This window comes from Sorex fumeus, unplaced genomic scaffold (assembly GCF_029834395.1).
Source record: "Sorex fumeus unplaced genomic scaffold, SorFum_2.1 ptg000043l, whole genome shotgun sequence".
NCBI lineage: Eukaryota > Metazoa > Chordata > Mammalia > Eulipotyphla > Soricidae > Sorex > Sorex fumeus.
Window position 1 is genome coordinate 8770787 of NW_026606100.1, and position 21233 is coordinate 8792019.

Sequence of the window (21233 nt, forward strand, 5' to 3'; positions counted from 1 at the left end):
CGATTCCCAGCATGGTCCCCCGAGCACTGCCAGGAGTAATTCCTGAGTGCATGAACCAGGAGTAACTCCTGTGCATCGCCAGGTGTGACCCCAAAAAGCAAAAAAAAAAAATGGATATAATCCAAACACAGTAAAGAAACTATAGTACTTAGCCTGAAGAAATATCAGTTTTAAAAATAGCAAATGCCCACTGGCAGATAAAAATTATTTTGTGAAGAGGTCACACAACAGTAAGAAAAAAGGCACATGTAATCAGGTACATAAATAGAGAAAGATAATTTCCAGTCATAAACAACTTTGTTTCTTAATGATTTAAGTGTTGCTTTGAAGGCATTTCAAGTCAGATACATTACGACTATATGTAGTTAATTATTTAAATTTAAGAAAATTAGAATCACAAAAGAAAATCTTTTCAAGGCACTAATAATGCCAGCAAAACTCCAATCGAATGTACTGGCTTCATCACTCTGGAGAAGCTCATATTCTCTCTTCAACATGTGGCTTTCTCTCCCCTCACATTTCTCTAAATTTCTTTCAATAAAACTGAAGCAGGCAAGCCTGGAAAAAAATGTTAATAAAATCCAATGTACAAATATTTTGTACAATACTGAGGAATGAGTCCCCTCAACTAAATTTAATAGAAATTGTTAACTAGTAAATAATATACTTACAACTACTCAAATCTACAACTGTATTCTTCTAAGACCTTAAGTTGCCCAACTAATTCTAATGAGTATACCAAACAATGACCTTCTTCCTAGGTCTCTGGATGAATATGATAAGAGATATTTCCTGTTTCAAAACTTAGCTGTTAAAACACACACACACACACACACACTCTCTCTATATATATAGTTCTATGTGCATACACACACATACACACACACAGACACACACACACACCCCTGTACCCTCAAGATAGTTCTGCTCCTACCAAAAAAACTGGGAGTTGGAGGGGGAGCAAGAGGGCATGTGCTCTGCATGCAGCCGTGCTGAGTTTGATTGCTGGCAGCCTATTGATCCCCAGTCTCTCCAGGAGTGATTCCTAAACACAGTGCCAGGAATAAGACTTGAGTACCATTGAGTACCATCCTCCACCTCCACCCCCATCAAAAAATCTTTGTAAATATTTTTTAGTTCCAATTATGCATTATACATACTTGTCAAAATTATATACTTGAATGCTAACTCGGGATTTTCTAAATCTTAATGATGCATAGAAAAGATCACACAGGTTAAAGTTATAGCACAGACCCAGCACTAAAGTACCTAAGAATATCTTTCATGGTTAACTGCTGTAGTCCAATTTGTATGCTATGCTATAATAGCATTCTATTACAATACAAGGCTTTTACCATTTATTTTTACCAAAAATGTCCCACTAAAAACACGAAAACACTCGGCTACTCTCTGGTTAAACAAAAATGTTTAGGGGGGGGGGGGGAGGGCGGGGGGAAGACATTTCAACATAGTACAGAAGATGCCTAGAGATGTCAACTGTTTGTTTTTTGCTTTTTGGGTCACACCTGGTGATGCTCAGGGGTTAAGTTCTGGCTCTGCACTCAGGAATCACTCCTGGCGATGCTCGAGGGACCATAAGGGATGCCAGAGACTGAACCCAGGTCGGCCACATGGTAGGCAAAAAAATGCCCTACCTGCTGCACTATCACTCCGGCCCTGAAATGTCAATTGTTTAAGAACAAAAACTTTGTAACATTTAGTGACAATTCGCTCAATATTAGAATTATAAAAAAAAAAAAACAGACTCCAAGATTTCTTACTACTGATTTTTTAGATGCAAAAAGAACAAATCTACAAGTATTAAAAAAACTACTACACACACAAGCCACTAACAAAATTCTAGTCAAACATGTCTTGGGCAAGGTTTCAGTATTCCTATTAATTTAACCAAAACTGTAATATATATGACCAATTTGCACTTTAAAAAGTTGTCGATCAAAGAAATCCCTATTAATCTTAGGTGATCTTAAAACATTTATTTGAAAGACTTAAAAGGGTTTTAAATTAGACAGACATATTGGAATTCATAAATATGAGAAAAATATTACGGATTTTGTGACAATCACCTGCTATGGGGCCAGAGCAATAGCCCAGCAAGTAGGGCATTTGCCTTGCTTATGGCTGACGTGGGTTCGATCCCTGGCATCCCATATGTACCCCTGAGCAACGCCAGGAGTAATTCCCGAGTGCAGACCCAGGAGTAACACCCTAAGCATTGCCAGGTGTGACCCCAAAAAGGGAAAAAAAAATTACCTGTTATAACATTACAAATTAATTTATACTCCCACTGAAAACATTTTAATTAAGTATAATTACCTAAATAAAAGTATCTCAAATAAATCTGAAAGCAGATATTAAAATACCAAAATTCTATCTGAAAACTTAACTATATGCTATTTTTTTTCTTTTTCTTTTTTTCTTTTTGGGTCACACCCAGCGATGCACAGGGGTTACTCCTGGCTCTGCACTCAGGAGTTACTCCTGGCGGTGCTCAGGGAACCATATGGGATGCTGGGAATCGAACCTGGGTCAGCCGCATGCAAGGTAAACACCCTACCCACTGTGCTATCTCTCCAGCCCCTATATGCTATTTTTAAATATGTTAACATGAAAACATCTGCATTGCTTGATTTAAACAGGTAACTCAATTTTAGAAATTTTGTTTCTGAAGGATCCAATAACTACAATTGGAGATAAAAGCAAAATTGCTAAAATGATTAGTTTTAGAATTATCATATTCAAAAACACTAAAACAATGTTTAACTAAAGCTAAGGAGTCAATTTTTTAATATTGTTTCGCTTTTGGAGCCGGAAGGTGTTTTTTTTATTTAGCTTTAGGGCTACACCAGAGAGTGGTCAGGGCTCACTCCTAGTGATGCTTGGGGAACACCACTATACTATCTTTCAGTCCCCAGGAGTCAATTTCTTCAATCACTTAATAAACTTTAAGAAAATCATTACATTCAACTCACAAAGACAAAAATATCAATAGTTAGATGGGAGTATAATGAAAAAAACAGAAAGGGGCTCCTAATACCTCATACTCTTTAAATACTAGTAAGCTTTTAGTACTTTAGTAATAATTTCACCTACAAATGTGCCTCACTTAACATAAGAGAAATAATTTTTTTACACATTAACTATTCAAAAGACAACATTCTGAGGGCTAAGGGGTGGAGCAATGCCTGGTACTGCGCAAAATCCTATTGTTCCCCAGTACAACAAAAGAAAAAGTTAAAAAAAAACATGGAACATTATTCTTTGCATGGCCTATTCAACTCAGATCCAAGCAAACTTTGTCAGACATTAATTTGAAACTGTCTGATACAAAAAATAGACTAAAGTTGTATTTGTGAAAACAAAATCATATCTAAACTATTATTTCTGATATTAATAATTTGGCATGAAAACAAGATTCTCAAAAAACAATATCACTAATAAAATAAAATTGATTATGACAAACCAAATACTAAGCCTAATACCCAATTAATTTTAAAAAACTTCTATGAAACTTGGGCTGGAGCGATAGCACAGCGGGTAGGGCGTTTGCCTTGCACAGGGCCAACTCGGTCAACCCAGGTTCAATTCCTCCACCCCTCTTGGAGAGCCCAGCAAGCTACCAAGGGTATCTCGCCTGCACGGCAAAGCCTGGCAAGCTACCCGTGACGTATTCAATATGCCAAACACAGTAATAAGAAGTCTCACAATGGAAACTTTACTGGTGCCCGCTTGAGCAAATCGATGAACAACAGGACAGTACTAGTTGATACTATGATACACTATGATACTTGTCAAAACCCAAGTTTCTGAAGATGAAAACAAATTACAATAGAAAAAATTTCTGTAGTGGTATAAAATTTACAAACACAAAATAGAGAAATTATTTACTGGTATAAGAACTGATTGTAGAAGGAAAATAATCAGTTTCATGTTTAGATATAGTAATAATAAATTCCTACACTTCAACTGTTAAGTATTGAGCTTGAAAGCATAAAAATCTTAAGAGCCTTGGATGCAGCTCAGAGGTGTAGCATTTATTTCACATAAATGAGGACCTAAGTTCAACCTTTAGGACTCTAAAAATATCAAAGTATCAAAATCTTTTTGTTTCAGTCTTTTTTGTTTTGGGGTCAAACCTGGCGATGCTCAGGGGTTACGCCTGGTTCTGCACTCAGGAATTACTCCTGGAGATGCTTAGGGGACTATACGGATGCTGGGGGATCGAACCTAGGCCAGCTGCATGAAAGGCCAACACCCTGCTAGCTGTAGAATCAAAATCTTTGGGAACCAGAAAGATAATACAAGGTTAAGGCACTTGCCTTGTATGTGACTGACCCTAGTTTGATCCCCAGCACTACATATGGTCCCCTGAGCACCACCAATACTGACCCTTAAGCACAGAGCCAAAAATAAGCACTGCCAGGTATAGCCCCAACATCAACAAAAAATAGTATCAAAATAATTATGCAAATTAATATCATGTTAAAACCTTTTCACTTAATATACAAAATATACACTTTAGGGGCTGAAGCAATAGCACAGAGGGTAGGGCGTTTGCCTTGCACGCAGCCAACCCAGGTTAGATTCCCAGCATCCCATATGGTCCCCCGAGCACCGCCAGGAGTAATTCCTGAGTGCATGAACCAGGAGTAACTCCTATACATCACCAGTGTGAACCAAAAAGCAAAAAAAAAAAAAAAAAAAAGTGTATATATATATATATATACATTTTATATAAGCCTTTAAAAGTTAATGACTAAAGCTAAACTTTTGGCAATCTTTAGTTCTCAACTAGCATCTTTGTATTTTAAAATACAGATACAGGAACTATTAGAGCCTGCCAGGAGTGATCCAAGTGCATAGCCAGAAATAAGGCCTAAGCACTTCCAGGCGTAGCCCAAAAACCAAAAATAAAATAAAATATAGGTACAAAATATAGGTAAAAATAACTATATAGTAATAGACTGTACTGACGCAACAGTCTAAATGTACAGAAAAATGCAAATAGCAAACCATTAAGTTTTATTTTTACAAAAGCTTAAAAACTAATATGAGGGACAGTACAGAGGGTAAGATGTTTGCCTTGCACGCAGCTGACCAGGTTCATTTCCTCGAATCCTTTATGATCCCCCTGAGCCCACAGGAGTGATCCTTGAATGCAGAGCCAGGAGTAAGCTCTGAGTACTGCAGGGTTTGGGTCCTCGCAAAAAAAATATATATATATATATAAAATACATATATATATATTAGTCTAAAAATTCCTAGGAGGTGATTCCAAAAACAGAAATGTCAAAACCACTTCTATCACTACATTATCTTAACTTTTTCCTAAATTTGAGTAAGAGATGGCAAGACTTCGTTCTTGGACACTGCACAAAAATCACATTCTATGTGAACTTTCCAGTATTAAAAAGACTCCAACTAGCCTTAATGTTCATGATTTGTATTATTTCACATTGCGTGTAACTCAGAAATACAAAGTTATACTATAACCTAGAGTTGTATTTAGAATGTTATACACTAAGAATAACACCCAAAAAAGTATACACCACAACTAGATCAAAATTTCCTTATGTTTTTCTCACTTAGAAAAAAAACTATTCTAAAAAATTTTAGGGGGCTGGAGCAACAGCACAGCAGGTAGGGAGTTTCCTTGCACGCAGTCAACCGGGGTTCGGTCTCCGGCATCCCATATGGTCCCCCGGGCACTGCCAAGAGTAATTCCTGAGTTCACAGCCAGGAGTGGCCCCTGTGCACTGCCGGGTGTGGCCCAAAAAGAAAAATAAATTAAAAATTTTAGGAGTTCTTCACTATTTTTTGCTCTAACTATATTAATAAAATCACAGAAAAATGTTATTTAGTTAATAGCTAAAATTATTTTCGTTTCAGTTATCTTACAAATAAAACCTTTAAAAAATAAAATTTTGACCACAAAGAAATAGATGCAAATGTACATCAAATCTTTACTAATGACTATCACAATTACTGAGGCAACAGTCTAAAATAAATGTACATCATACCCATCAAAATATGCTTTAAAGAACAGTAATATGACAAGCCATAACCTTTCCGATTAAAGACAGGAAAGCAACAGGGCTAAAAATCACTTGAGTACAAACATAATCGCTTATTTGAAATAATTTTCATATCCACTTTCATCATAAAAATTTCTACAATAGGAAAAGGAAATTTGACAGATCAAAAGTGGATAAATTTTTTTCATTTACTTAAAATTTAAAAAAGAAAAAAATAGGGGAAAAAAAACCCCTCAAGTACTCATTGGATATCTTCTCTTCACCCACTGAACCTAAAACTCTTATCCCATACCCTAAGAGCTTCACATTAGTACATGTTTTAAGTGGTTTAACGAAGAACATCAGTTCAACACAAAAAGCAAATTCATGATTTAGAAAGTGCATCTCGGGGAACCTCAGTCAGTCCTAGTATCTTCATCTTTAAAGATTTTATATCAAAAATTTGCCATTTAATATAAATTTAATGTCTCTGACTAAAAGAAAAACAGCTTTAGAATTCAAGACTGAAAAATGCACTAATCAAAAAAAGCATACTAGGAGCAAATTATCTGTCAACAGCCCCACAATGCCCAAATTAAGAAAAGTAAAATTTTTTAAAAGGTCTGCTTTTAATAAAACATATTTATACTATCATATAAGTTCTAGGTAACATCCATCTGAGTATCATATTTTAGCATTACATCTACTGAAAATATTGTCAGTCTTTTCTAACAGGAGTTCAAAGCAACACTTTAACAATCAGCCAAACAACATGCAAGTCCTCTTTAAATAAACTTTTTTGGATTACTTGGATATTAAACCTTCTTAAATACCACAAAGAGCAAAAATAGTCACTTTTATAGAAAGTCATGAATATAAAATTTTGGACCAGTTACTTGATAACTCTAAACTAGGGTCTCAAGTTGGCAGTTTGGAGAGATGGGAAGGACAACTGTAGCAACGCCTGTCCTATACACTGTAAGATGTTCTGTCTCATTCCTGCCCTCTACATTCCAAAAGTATTCACTTCCCCAAACTCTCATCTGTGACCACCAAAATATCTCTAGCATTGCCCAATGCCAAATGCCAGACAAGATGGAATCACCACCAGTTGAAAATCAATATACTGAAAGCATTTATAATTGGGAGGGGGGAGAGTAGTTGTGGAGGAGGGAGTCACAGAAGGGAAGAAGCCCTGATCCCAGTTATGCTCAGGAATTACTCCTAGATGTGCTTAGGGGAACACTCGTCGTGCCGGGCTTGAACAGGGGTCAGCAGAGTGCAAGACAAGTACCTAAGTTCTCGAAGAAGAAACCTAAATAACCACCCTACAAGAATTTTTACCACCACACTGGGTATGTGGAAACTAGGGTTCATTAAGGTTAAGTAGAGAGTCTTTTATTACATAACTGCTAAGTGGCTCAGCAGAATTTAACTAGACCTTACAACTTTTTTTCCTGAAACCCCTTTCCCCCCAAGAAACATACATATTAATATATAAAGTCATTATATATAGGGACCAGAAAGATAATACAGGGATAGAGCGCCTGCCTTGCATGCAACTTACTCGGGTTAAATCCTGGGGATCCCATCTTGTCCCGAAGCACTAACAGGATTATTTCCTAAATTCATAGCCAAGAGTAACCCTGAGCATCACAGGGTGTGGCACAAAAAACCAAACCCAAGAAATCAGCATTTACAAATTAAGCATTTACAATTATTAACATAGATTTATTTTAAAATCACCCCCACATTATTATATAATCTTGTAAGTAGTTGTGACTGTTTTTAGATGCAAGGGTCTAGCTATCTGTCAAATCTATGCAACTTCCATTCCACTATAACATCTTTGGGGGGGGGAATTGGTGGGGGGCATCTGGACCACATCCAGAGATGTTGAGTGGCTACACCCAGTATGTGCTTGGGTATTATTCCTGGCAGTGTTCAGGAGACTATAGAGTTGCCAAAGACTGAAATAAAGTCAGCTACATGCAAAGCAAGTGCCTTAGCCCCTGTACTTTCTCTCCTGCCCTAAACTGCATTTCAAAGCTCATTCATTCCTCATCTACATTAGTAGGATAATGTCCTCCACACACAGTAATTTAGGATTTATAGATAAAATTAAATAATATATGTACAAATTCTATTAATCTAAATGAGATAAACATATTCAGAAATTGCTTGCGGTGAGATATGTCCATAAAGCATGATCCCTAAACCCATCACACCTGGAACTTAACAATACAAAATCTTGGGGGCTGAGAGAAAGTATAGCAGGTAGGGCATTTGCCTTGCACATAGTCCAACTGGATTTGATGACTAGCATCCCATATGGTCCCCAGACTCCCGAGCATCGCCAGGTATGGGCCAAAAACAAACAAACAAACAAAAAAAAGAAATACAAATTCTCAGACCCCAAACTAATGAGTCAGAAATTCTGGGAGTAGTATAAGTAATCTATGGCTTAACAAACACTCCAGATTATTCTGATACTCCCTCAAATTTGAGAACCATAAATCAATGAAAAGAAAATAAATACTGCACCAAACGCCCAACAATCCCATATCCTACGGACTCAATTTCCTATTAGCTTTTAACAAGTTACTAATTCTGTTGAAGCTATGATTACTAACTACAAAAAAAGAAAATGATGTTTGCTCTTTCCTTAGGTTGCCTCTTTATTTTCTCTGCAAATAAGCTAGTGAATCAGAAAAGGCTTTGCTAATTGGATAAAATAAAACTAAACAAATATAAGACATTGTTCTGGAATATGCTAATTATTCCACATTCAAAATGGGAAAAATGTTTTTAAATTCTTATTTTTCATATTTTGTAAATCAAGAAAATATTAAAATTAACATTACATAGCTAAAGCAGCACAAAGAAACTTTCACAAAAAATTAAACCGAAAAGCACAGCCTTCCATTTCATCTCTAAAGATTCAAATTCAAAGACATTTAAAAAAAAAAACAAAACATGAAGTCAAACTTAACAGCTCCCAAACTCATTTTAAAAGTAGAACAGTTTTTCTATCCTATTGATAGGAGAGGTCCTATCAGTTAAGAGCAACTATAATACTCAAAAAGAAATCTCGGGGCTGGAGCAATAGCACAGCGGGTAGGGCATTTACCTTGCATGCAGCCAACCCGGGTTCAATTCCCAGCATCCCATATGGTCCCCCAAGCACCGCCAGGAGTAATTCCTGAGTGCATGAACCAGGAGTAACTCCTGTGCATCACCAGGTGTGACCCAAAAACAAAAAAAAAAAAGGAAATCTCACTCATTCATGAAAGCAAAAATATCCTAAATTATAAGAAGTGGCAGCCAGTTTAAAGTAGGTTTTACAAATGTGAACATGTATAGTATCTTTTGTAAGTCACAGAATACCTACTTCAAATCACAATTCAAAACACTTTTTCATACCTTAAATAATACTGTCATCAAAAGACCAAATATGTAAGCATACAAGATTAGCAAAATGCAATGCCTTCAATTACCACTAAAAAGAACAATATTTTGCCTGAAATCTGTAAAACTCCAAGGAAATAAAATTCAAAACTATTTTTGAAGAGCTTTAATATGCTAAATTCACTAATTCACTATTTAAAAAATTAGTATTTTAATACTGTATCAACTAGTTAAATCTCTTTTTTAAATGTCTATGTAGATTTTTTCCACATAAGATGTCAAAACTTCTTATGAATTATAATTTAGTATAATTATACAACCTAGCCTTAGACCAAAAAGGCAGGCAGTTTATATAGCACAACAAAATATGTAAAACTCAGGCCAGAGAGATAGCATAAGGTGTTAAAACCCTAATTTGATCCCAGACACCTCCAGAAGTGATCCCTATGCAAAGAATCAGAAGTAAGCCCTGAGCAGGGTTGGTATGACCCAAAAAGCAAAAACAAAAACATAAAGTTCACCAAATCAGTCACGTATGTAATTCACTCTCAACTCCTAAAAATAAGCAAAAACCCATTTGAAATCAAGTGCTTTCACTGTAAAGGGCATTCTTACACAGCTGGTAAAAAAGCACAAAGGAGGAAAAAGAAAGATACCTTACAGACATGATGGTCTTTACTAGGCAAATCTAGTTCATTCCATCATTCCCTATATCTAATTAGGAAAAAAAACAATTCTTCAGCTTTTTTCTCTTTGCTAGGACCTAAAATTATACTGAGATTCTCGATCAACGTGAAAAGGAGTAAAATAGGGCCAGAGCAGTAGTTGAGCGCATAGGGTGCTTTGCTTGAACATGTCCAATATGGGTTCAATCCCAAGCATGCCATATTGTTCCACAAACCCTCCAGGGGTGATGCCTGAGCACAGAGCCAGGAGTAAGTCCTGAGCACAGCTAAGTATAGCCAATAAAAATATCAAGGCTTTAAACTCAATTTTAATGTTATATTAATGCATGCCAGATTACAGTTAATTTTATCATAATAAATAAAACTTTGGCATGTCCACATTTAATGACACCTCCCAAAAACCTGAACTTAAAATAAATGCTAAGATATACCTTTACTGATGTCACTTACATAGTCTTTATAAATTTTCTTTCAGTGGAGGCAGAGATTATTCATCCTAAATTAAAATTACAAATATGTTTAACCTGACTTGTCTTTAGTGCAAAATAAAACATCATGTTCTTGTTTTAAAACTGCATTATGGGGGCTGGAGAAATAGCACAGCGGGTAGGGCGTTTGCCTTGCACGCGGCCAACCCGGGTTCGATTCCCAGCATCCCATATGGTCCCCTGAGCACCACCAGGGGTAATTCCTGAGTGCAGAGCCAAGAGTAACCCCTATGCATCGCCAGGTGTGACCCAAAAAGCAAAAAAAAAGGTAAAAAAATAAAACTGCATTATGCCATTATAATAGGAAGCTTTTACTTTACTATTTTAATAAAATTATTTTTAAGGGCCTTTTACTTTTAATAAAATTTAAATGTTCTTCAAGCAACTGTGTGACTGCACAGAACTTCCTACACTATTTTGGTAAAACAGTAAAGTCACAGACATGTTCCACTTAGCTCTTTAAACAATATCTCTACTTTTATTAAACCCCTCGTAGTTAAAACCAAATTTTAACACACTGCCCCAACAAAATTTAGTATGTCCAAACCAAGGAAAATCAGTTACAGTCACTACTCCATAAATAAAAATATAAGTAATTTCTCATTATCAGGATAATCTGAAGTCATAAATTTTAAGAGCAGCATTTACAAGTACTTAAGAGTGTGGCAATGAAAATGCTAAGTGAATTATATCATCTCGCTTATTCAGGATAAACTTAGGTTGGCACCATTATCAGCTCATTTTCCAGGTAAAATAAGTTGAAAAAGACTAAGCAGCCTACCTGTTGTCATCCAGTCACTAAGATGTACAACCAGAATATGAACCCAGGCAATCAACATCCACAGCCTACACTGTCACCTAAAAATCTAAAATAAAATATGTATGCAATGTGTAGATAAAACTACTAATATAATTTAAACAGTGAATCGTATTTGAAAATTATAAAGCCTAATCCACCAGGGATATCTTTCAAAGACTTTATAGTTTTGAAACAGTTTGCTAACTAAATACATATGTGGTTTTCAAACACTTAAAAGATTCACTCCCAAACTTCATGTTTTATACTGCTGGTGAGTATATTAACAACCTAAAACACAACATATAAACAGTCTTCCTTTCCAATTACATACAGGTTATAAACTTTTTTTGCTGGTAATATTTGTCAATATTCTCAACACTACCAACAAGTGTGGACACCTATTACAGATACAGGTCCTCTAATTTCATAACTACTGCAATTCAACAGAATCTGTTTTAACTATACTGAAGTAAACACAAACTTCCCAACCCAAATTAAGTCACCTCCTAAATTGCTCTTATTCCTTTTATATATTTTCAATAGCCTTTTTATTCTGTGCCTATTTACGTTAAAAGAAAACAAAAAGCTAACTTCTTTAACAATAAAAAAAAATTTTCAAAAATTAGAGAGAATTAACTAGACAAATCAAATATATCAACTTCACCCTTGCTGACAAATCAAAGTGTTTTACATTAGTAGCTACACATATTCAATAGTTACAAAAAGCATCATTATTCACAGACCAAAATACTTTGACCACCTAGTAATGGTGGCAGGAAGCAGTAATACGGTCCATATGAAAGAATTAAAGTTTGCGTGGCAAATCCTTACCAATTAAAAGATTATTCTGTCTAACCACAAAGTTATTAATATTTCTGAAAGCAACTCATTAATTTTAAAGCTGATAGAAAGCAATTGTAATATAGAACTGAGTATTCACTATTGATACCAATCTCACAAAAGGACACAAATGTATCCTTAGAATAAATTCTAACATCTTTTCTCAATCAAGGCCATAAAAGAATTCTCCAATACTGGCTTAAAATCATGTTTATGTAGGAGGGTAGGAAGACTGGGAAACAGGGAGAAAAAAGGAGAGAAGGAGGGAGGGAAGAGGAGAGGGAAAGGAAGACAGCATCTGAAGAAAAATTTCCAAGAGAAATAAAATTTCAGAACTAAGAATCTACAGGGGGAAAAAATGTACCATATAAATTCTTTCTAATATTATCATTAATATCTTCTACTATGTAGTTCTACCAAGGTCTAACATTTCAAGGAAGTGAAAAACTGTCAGACACATGCGCACATTTAAATTTCTCCTTACAGAGAGAGAACAGAGGGGAATGCTCTGCCACAGAGGCAGGGTGGGATGGGGGGGCTGGGGGGGGGATGGGGGGTTGGAGGGATACTGGGATCCGTGTTGGTGGAAAATGGGCACTGGTGGAGGGATGGGTATTTGATCATTGTATAATTAAAACCCGAGTACAAAATTTGTAAGTCTACAACTGTACCTCATGGTTTCTCACTAATAAAAATTTTAAAATAAATAAATTTCTCCTTACAAACTCTAATTTCATATATGTTACAACATTTTCCTACCATTTTTAATCTAACTAAAAAGGTTACAATAGAAATTTAAAGCTAAAATGCTCATCGAGTTAATTAATGCTGCAATTCTGTGACTCGATTTTCTCATAATAAATACTGCCTCGGTGAAAGTAGCAAAGTCACCAAGTGGCTTAAAAATGAAGCTATTATCAAATGAACAAAGAGAAAATGAGGCAAATTTCAAAATAAGAACATCTGAAAATAGGAACTGAAGGTTTCACTTATCAAAAATGAAGAATTCTGTATTATAGGGTTTTTGTATTTTCTGTGACTATTAGGAAAAAGCAGATCTACTACTACTCACAAAAATTAAAATATCGGTGTGAGGTAGTTACACTATATTCCAGAAACAATATTAGCAGTACAGTAATTACATTTCTTTAAAAAATTTTAAACATCAACATCTCATTCTCAACATCAAATTCTCACGTTGCCAAAATAAAATCCTAAAATACACATAAATGCTGTTTTCTATACCACCATCTTTCTAAAACAAAATCTGAAATTCAGATGATTTTATTCATCATTATATTTTATGATGCTGATTCATTTGGAAACTAACTTGTAAAATATAGGCAATGTAAATCTGTATTGATGATAGTTACTATTGAACAAATATTTACAATGAGTAGCAATAAAATTTCTTGTATGAAAGATCATATAAATTTTAGCCTATTCTCCTTCCAGATACTCTATTCTCGAGTAAGAGTTATGAAATGAAGTTTGTAATTAACTATGAGTAATCAGATGGCCCCTTCTATTGTGCAGGAAAAGAATACAATTTAGTAGCTACAAAACAGTGTAAAATAAAACTTGTGGATAAAATCTTTTTTTAGAAAAACTTTAACAATATGGTCATTTCAGTAATCGCTAATCTTAAAAGATAATATGGATCATTTCAAAAGTCAAATTAAAAGCACTACCTATAAAGGTTAATATTTGGAAAGATGCAAACTTGTCAATAAAATACAAGAGAAGCCCCAAAGTTTCCATGGAATCTAAAGACAGTAAAGTTTTTCTAGTCTCCTGTTCAGTACTACTTTCCACACTAAAAATGAGAATTAAGACCTACCAACAAATTACTTTTGAAATATCGCAGTTTGGTAAAAATACTTTAAAACTACATTATGGCCCTCAATTTCCCTCAGAAATCATTAATCTTTATCAAATAAAAAATGCACCAATCACTACTTTCATAAAAGAATTGACTTTTAATTGACCTGCTGTTGAAATAAGGTAACACAACCAGCCAAAGACAGTCTTCAATGACCATTTCTATTATTCTCCCACAATAAACACAAGACACCAAAGTTAAACCAAGCAAACCAAAAACTCTTGGGTATATCAAAATTATTGTAAACGCAGCTGTCAAAAAAGCAAGTCCTTCACTGACTTTTTCCTAAATGACTTTTCTTTCATATCAACATTTGGCTCAATAAAACCACAATTCTAGAAATTGGGTGTTATTAGTCATTTAATGCAAAATTCAATAGTGCTTTCTATGCATACCGCAGTTTTAGAAAAAGTTTCAAGTCACCTGAATTTCACAAAGACACACATACTCTGACAGCAAAGGCAATATTGCCAATCACCTCACAACTCACACAAAAGAACCTCCTAAAACATTAGTCCTACAGTCCAAATAAATTTAAATAAAGAAAATACACAACTGTACTGAACACTAAGAGCAAATCTACCAAACAGCACTCTAAAAATTTTTTTCAATGAAGGTTTTTCAAAATACCGTTAAAAAACAAGTTTCCCTATAGATTTACTATCATTTAGTCACATCTATAGTGAATTGTTTTTGTTATGTTACAAATCACAAGAGTTATTCCATAATTATCTTCTGGGGAAACAGATCAAATCACCCTTAGTCAAGCTTTTCAATTACAGAAAGCTTGCATTTTCCAAGTCTTTCAAATATTCTACTTAACAACATGAAATTACTGTGTTACTACTTCTTCAAAATCTTTACTTCAAAACAAAACGCAGGCAAAAATTCCTTGCACATCTGTATGCAGCAAGTAATCAAAAAAAAAAACCTCTTGGATATTAAAACATTTTCTTCAAAAAATGCTATCTTCCATTTTTAGCAAGACAAAGATGCTTTAATACTACTCTAACCTTCAGCAAAATGTTTACAGATATTTAGGAAAAAACTTTTACTAAGAGTAGTCGATTAGCATTTATGCAATTACATAATTTAATTGAAAACTGCCCACTGCTACAATCCACAATCAAACTTTGGATTTTAAACAGAGGCCTTAATGTAATGTTAGTCACTTCACAACAATAACTTAATTCTGTTTTTCAAGCCTACCAGCAATTCTCAATTCCTGTGATACTTTCCATTCTGCAAAAAAGAAAGACTGTGTTCCCTATCCTTCATCAAAACCAGTTTGTTATACCTGAAACCGCAAAGAGCCTTTCAATAACCACTATCTTTTTGAGGTACAAAGGCCTAAGTTTTAGACAACCAAAACTATACAGTTAAAATTCTTGGGTTTCCTTCTTATTCAACTAGCTGACTCAGTGAATCTAATACACTGTGAAAAAAGCTCACACATACAATCTGAAGTCTGAGTGATGCACTTGCGCCAGCGTTTCTGGGCATTACTTGGTAGACTATACTTGGTATTATATACGAATGGACTGATACCCAAAGGTGTCAGAGGACCTGAAACCAAATATGGTGAGTAGCAATTCTGGCTTCACTTAATAATACTTAAATTTCCACTGAGAACTTAAGTTTAATCTCGACAATCACCATTTGCTACACACAATACCCTTGAGCCTACAGCACCTTATCTCTGGGATCAAAAAGCACTCAATCTCCATTAAATTATTAGGTATGGCTGAATATGAAAGTCTACTGGGCTGGAAACGTCATGTCCCATCCTCCATCACCGCATCGGGAGAGGAAAAGGCGAATTTAACAAAGCTCCAGCATGAGCGCACAGGGAGGTATATTGATCTCAAACTTCTAATACAGTTCGAAGTCGTAATTAACCAGGTTTAAACAGACAAACCTACTTTTGTCCTCAGACGAGCTCCACGTGTGCAGAAAACGATTCTGCTCCCAAAGTTATGCAAATCAGTTCACAACTCACTTAAAAAAAAATCTATCCATGCAACCCAGGAAATTAAAACAATCACTGCAAGATTCTGATGCAACATGCTTACGTGCACCACTAATTTTCATGTTAATCTGATCTATACCCTTGATCTAGGGCCTAAAGCCAAGATTTAATCGAAACATGTCCAATCTCAAACCGTCGACTTTTCTGTTCATTTAAGGAGACCGGATTAACGAGCTCACTAATCCACTAACTGTGCAGTTTTCGGTATTAGCGGACAATAGCCTTCGGGAAGAGGACCCCGCACCCCCACACCCCCCCCCCCAAAGAATAAGAAACCAACCGGTGCCCTGACATTTGCAACCAGGGAAAGGTTCCGAGGAGCCGAACACGCCCTGGCTCGAATGCACTCGAGAGACCCGAGATGCACAGGACCTAGAACCCCACCAGGTTCAACCCCAAGTACGGCAAATGGGGGGGAGGGGGGCTCCACTCCCACGTTACAAGAGAGAAACGACAGCGGCGAGAAGCAGGGGAATAAGATGGAGAGAGACACGAGAGGCGCCTGCAGAAATGGATACAGGTCAAGTCCAAGTCGAATCCATCCTCCTGGTATCTCCTTTTGTTTCTGCTCACGATCTCCTTGATGATGGCTGTCATGTCTGGGAGCCGGTGGCTGAAGAGAAAGGAGGAGAGAGACGGCAGAAGCTGCTGGTGGCGGGGCTTCTTCTGCAGGATGGAGACGGCCCTGGACTTGGCGGGGGCCGATGCCCCGCGCTCGGCGGCCGCCTGGCCCTGGCCCGCCGCCGGGGAATGGCTGCTGCGGCGGCTGCCGGATGGTTGCGACCCCGGGGCCTGCTGCTCCTCAGCGGCGAGAGGCCTGGCAGCGGCGGCGGCGGCGCGGGGAGAAGACGACGGGTCCTCGGCCCCGCGGCCTCCGCCGGCGGCCTCCGGAGCCCGGGCCGGGGGGGGTGCGGCGGCGGCGGGGGGGACGTCTACGGCCGGCCCGGGTCCCTGGATGTGCCGCCGCCGCCGCCGCCGTGTTGGAGGCAGGAGGAGGGGAGAGAGCAACTCTCCGGCGTTCCCAGCCCTGGAAATGGTGACAGGCGCCTCCGAGCCTCTCCGCCGCGCTGCTGCTGCTGCTGCCGCTGCCGCTGCTGCAGCCGCCGCCGCCGCCGCCGCCTCTGCCCCCCGCTCCAGGAGCGGGAGGTGCCGCCGCCGCCGCCGCCGCGCCTCCGCAGCCGGCCCGCGCCCGACCCGCGGCTTCCACCTTCCCTGGCAGCAGAAGCCGAGGAAGCGGCTGCACGGCTAGAACCGAAGCCCGAGGGGCGGCGAGAGACGCCTCCGCTGCCGCCGCCGCCGGCCGGCCGGCTCCCCGAGGGCGCTGCCCCCGCGGCTGCTCACGGGCGCTGAGAGGGGCTCGGGGCCGCGGCCACCGCCGTCTCTCATCTCCCTCGCCTGAGCCCGGCCTCGCCTCGCAGCGGCTCAACTCTCAAACTTCCATCATGGCTGCAGCTTCCGAGAGGAGAGAACTGAGCGCCGCCGCGGCCCGGCGCCCCGGCGTGTATCCTGCCGCAGCGCACAAAGAGTCCTGCCACATCACCGCCCGCCCCCTCCGCCGCCGCCGCCGCCGCGGCCGCCGCGCCAGGAGCCCGGGCTCCTCCGGAGCCAGCGGGGACGCGGGCGGCCGAGCACCCCGGGCCGATCCGGGCAGGGAAGGCCCTGGACGGGACGCGGGGGCGGGGGCGCACGACCGGCAGCCGCGGTCTCCTGCGCTGAGCACCCCCACCCTACCCACCAACTGCAGGCGCCATTGAGCATGCCCAGTGTGACTGCCCGGGCTCGCTCGGGCTTGCTCCGAGGAGCCCGCCAGGAACTGCACTTGACGCGGCTGCTTCTGCAGCAACGCAGGGCGGAGGGGGTGGAGAGCGGGGGAGAACGGGCGAAGCCTCGGCTTGTGCCCGGAAACCTCGCCGAGGATTCTTCGGAAGGCGCAGGGGGCTGGGGGGAGGGGAGCGGAGGTGGTAACGGGAGGTGAAAGCCGAGAGCTGCGGTGGGTGCGTGGAGGGGTATCACTGGGCTCGGAGTGTGGGGTCACCCAGCACAGGTGGAGGGGACCAGGTGGCTGCACTGGTCAGTGGAAGGGGAAATGGCAAGGCCCGTGCCTCCGGCGAGAACTCTTTACCCCGGCCCCCCGCTCACGGACACGGCTCACTCTCCCTTGTGCACCGCTGTCGGGTCACAGAGCATTCGCAAGGGTTTTGCTTGCTGCAAGCCTTTGCAGAAATCCCAGCCCCCTCTCCTCCCTTCCCCCGTCCCCCGTGTCCTCAAGGTGTCAGTCTCGGCACAAAGAACAACCCCCTATTGTGTCTCCAGCGTGGATCACCTCATCCGGCTCCCTTTCACTGCCCCACCTCCCGCTTCCCAGGCAACTCGGAAGCTCCCGGCAGGGCGCGAGGAGTCAGGGGCACATCGGCCCCGAGCGTCTCGGTCCCGAAGGACCACCGTGCAGGTAGACGTGCACGCAGCGCTCCGGGAGGAATGCGCCCCGCAGCCCTGCTCGTGCACACGCCCGCTCGCTGAGAACATAAGCAGCGTCCCTCCCCTCGGGGCTCGGGTTCGGTCCAGTGCAGCGGACCCGGGCTCAGTCCACCGAGGCCACCTCGCCCCGCCCCTTGTGGGCCACAGCGAAAACCCGGCTGGATGGCCCGCCCGGGGAGAGGGGACGGCCCCGGGTTCCGCGCTGCCCTGGCCGGGCGGCGCACGCCGGAGGCCGGGCCGGCCGGGCCCCGAGTGGGAAGGACGGGACGGTAGGAAGAGGCAGCCCCGGCGAGTGGGCGGGGCGCCGAACCGAGGCGGGCTCCAAAGGACGTGGAGGGATACGCGCCACAGCCGGGACTACTTTCAGGAGGCGGTCACGTGTGTTCCTAGTTGGGGAACTTTCCAAATTCCCACTCCCCTAGGGTAGCTCCGGAGGCAAGTGCTTCGCCGCTTTCGCCCGGCGACTCCCGCCTGGCGCGGGCTGCGGGACCCCAGAGGCTACCCAGTGGCGGCGGGAAAACTGGTTTCCAGGAGCCGCCGGCGGCGGCGGCGCTGTCGGGGCTGGCGCTTCAGGAGCTGGTTACACAAGCACCCGGATCCCGGCACGTGCCCCCACCTCTCGGCTCCGCTGACCACCGTGTCTGATTCTTGCAGAGCTCGAAGCGGGAGTGCCCTCCTCCCCCAAGCACTAGTCCCACTTCCCTCCGCTGCCACAGAGCGAGATAAAGGCGCTGAGAACTTCTGGCTCTGCAGGGGCTAACACTGTGGTTTTATTTCCAATAGTGGGAGAACATGCAGGGCCCGGAGTCTGGCGTTGTCTCGCTTGCTAATACCCTGCGCCTTAAAGCGCAATCTTCAGGGTCTGTGCTAGCGGGGCAAAGAGGTCTCTCCTGCGGTATCCCGCTCCTCGGAGTCGCCAATGTTGCAACGAACAAAAAGTCACTACCCCGGAGCTGGAGAGCGCGCCCCACCTACCGTAGACTTCTGGCCATGTGACTTATCTGGTCGGAGAACCTTGTCTATGGCTGCCTGCCCAGAACAAACCTGTCAAGTCTGCTTTCAATCCCATTGGTTGGCCTATCCCCGCGGAGAGCTGCTTCAGACGCGCTGAGAACTGGAGGGCATTTACGTCCACTCAGATCAGCTCCAAAGCCGGCTGTCGACCTTCTGCTGGGGGAGAATCAGCATCAATTAACACCCGTATCAGAATTTCTCCCACCCATTCCACCCGCTCTTTTTTTTCCTTCCCGCCTGGAAAGCAGAACGCAAGTAGAACATCTGAGTCCAGAAGTCATCGGAATTGAGACCCAGGCTATGGGTACTGGGATGTTTTGGGATCTGGGAGATAGAAGTTGCGTGTGTATTACAGTAATTGCGAATAGGTGCCTGGCAAGGTCTAAAGAGAATTTATGCGGCATAGGAGAAGGAAGATTGTAGATGAGCACATCAGAGTTGCAGGCAGCCCCTGAAGACTAGAAACCACAGAAGACCTAACTTAGAAACCACAGGGCCATTACCTAACTCCAAGATTACTAATTAAACCGGGGTATTTACAGTGTTCTTAGACATCTAGGAGGCACCATAAAACTTGGACTTTATATGCAAAATCCTCTTGCGAGGCTTCTACAGGAGTTAGCAACTTGCTGAATCATCAATGTTAATATTTTGGAGATCCGGTGTTGTGTATGGATCTGGTCAGTTGAAACCCAGCAGAGATGACAAGTGGAAAAGGAAGTAGAGGACATCCTGCAAGAGTAGGAGAAAGGCCTCTATGTGGGTTTCCAGAGAGGGAAATCGCCATCACACCGTGCTGTGGTTACTAGAGAAATCTTTATGTTTAGGATAACCGAGAATAAGGAGTCCCTGGTTTCTAGGTGCTCCGCTAAATGGAGGCTGTTAGTGAGAACCTGATCTGTGCTCCTTTGAGAATCTCCTACAACTTGGTGGGGAGAGGCAAAATGAAGACAAAGTTAAATGACGCAGAGTATGAAGATGAAGTTAAATGACGCAAAATAGGTCTGGGAGACGGGGGAGGAGTAAAATGTCCCACGTTGGCTTCTCAGACTGTTAATCCTGTCCCCAGAGTCCCCGTCATTAACACTGCCCTACTTTGCTCCTTCCCTAGAGCAAACCCGAGGTGCGGATTAGTCTCACTGCATCTGAGAAGTTCTGTCATTCGATACCTTGGGGGGAAGACTGAGTTCATTCCTGCCTGTTGGTGTTAGGCTTGAGGAGAGGGGATCCTTTTCCGTTTCCACCCTGCAGAGCCTTTGTCCGGAGTAGAGGGGTGCGTCACCAGCACTAAAGGACCAGCACAATTCCAGGCAATTCCACTGGTCTCAGGCAAGTCCAGTCTGGGTTGGAATAAAATAGGAAACGGTTTGGCCACGAAACAGCAGGTCCCTCTAATTCTCTTTAGTGAATGGAAAGATCACTAACATGGGCAGAAAGTTAGTAAGGCTGAAAGAAATATCAAGCAGTTAATAGGCGTCGCTGGATAAAAATTTCCTCTGGCCAAGCAATAATACAGTGGCTAGGGCTTTTTCCCTGCACACAGCCCACGTGGTTTGATGCCTGACACTCCACAT

At 41.3% G+C, this 21233-nt stretch overlaps 1 protein-coding gene across 1 annotated transcript in view; it reads right to left on the minus strand.

Moving 5' to 3' along the window:
* PTEN (phosphatase and tensin homolog) overlaps window positions 1–17553 on the minus strand; it is a 103481-nt gene extending 85928 nt beyond the window's left edge. The window contains exons 1-2 of the mRNA XM_056120825.1: window positions 17473–17553; window positions 16686–17412 (exon numbers count right to left, since the gene is read on the minus strand). Of these exons, the coding sequence (XP_055976800.1) occupies window positions 16686–17412; window positions 17473–17553 (808 nt within the window). The remainder of the gene's footprint in view (window positions 1–16685; window positions 17413–17472) is intronic.
* Window positions 17554–21233: the final 3680 nt, after the last annotated feature.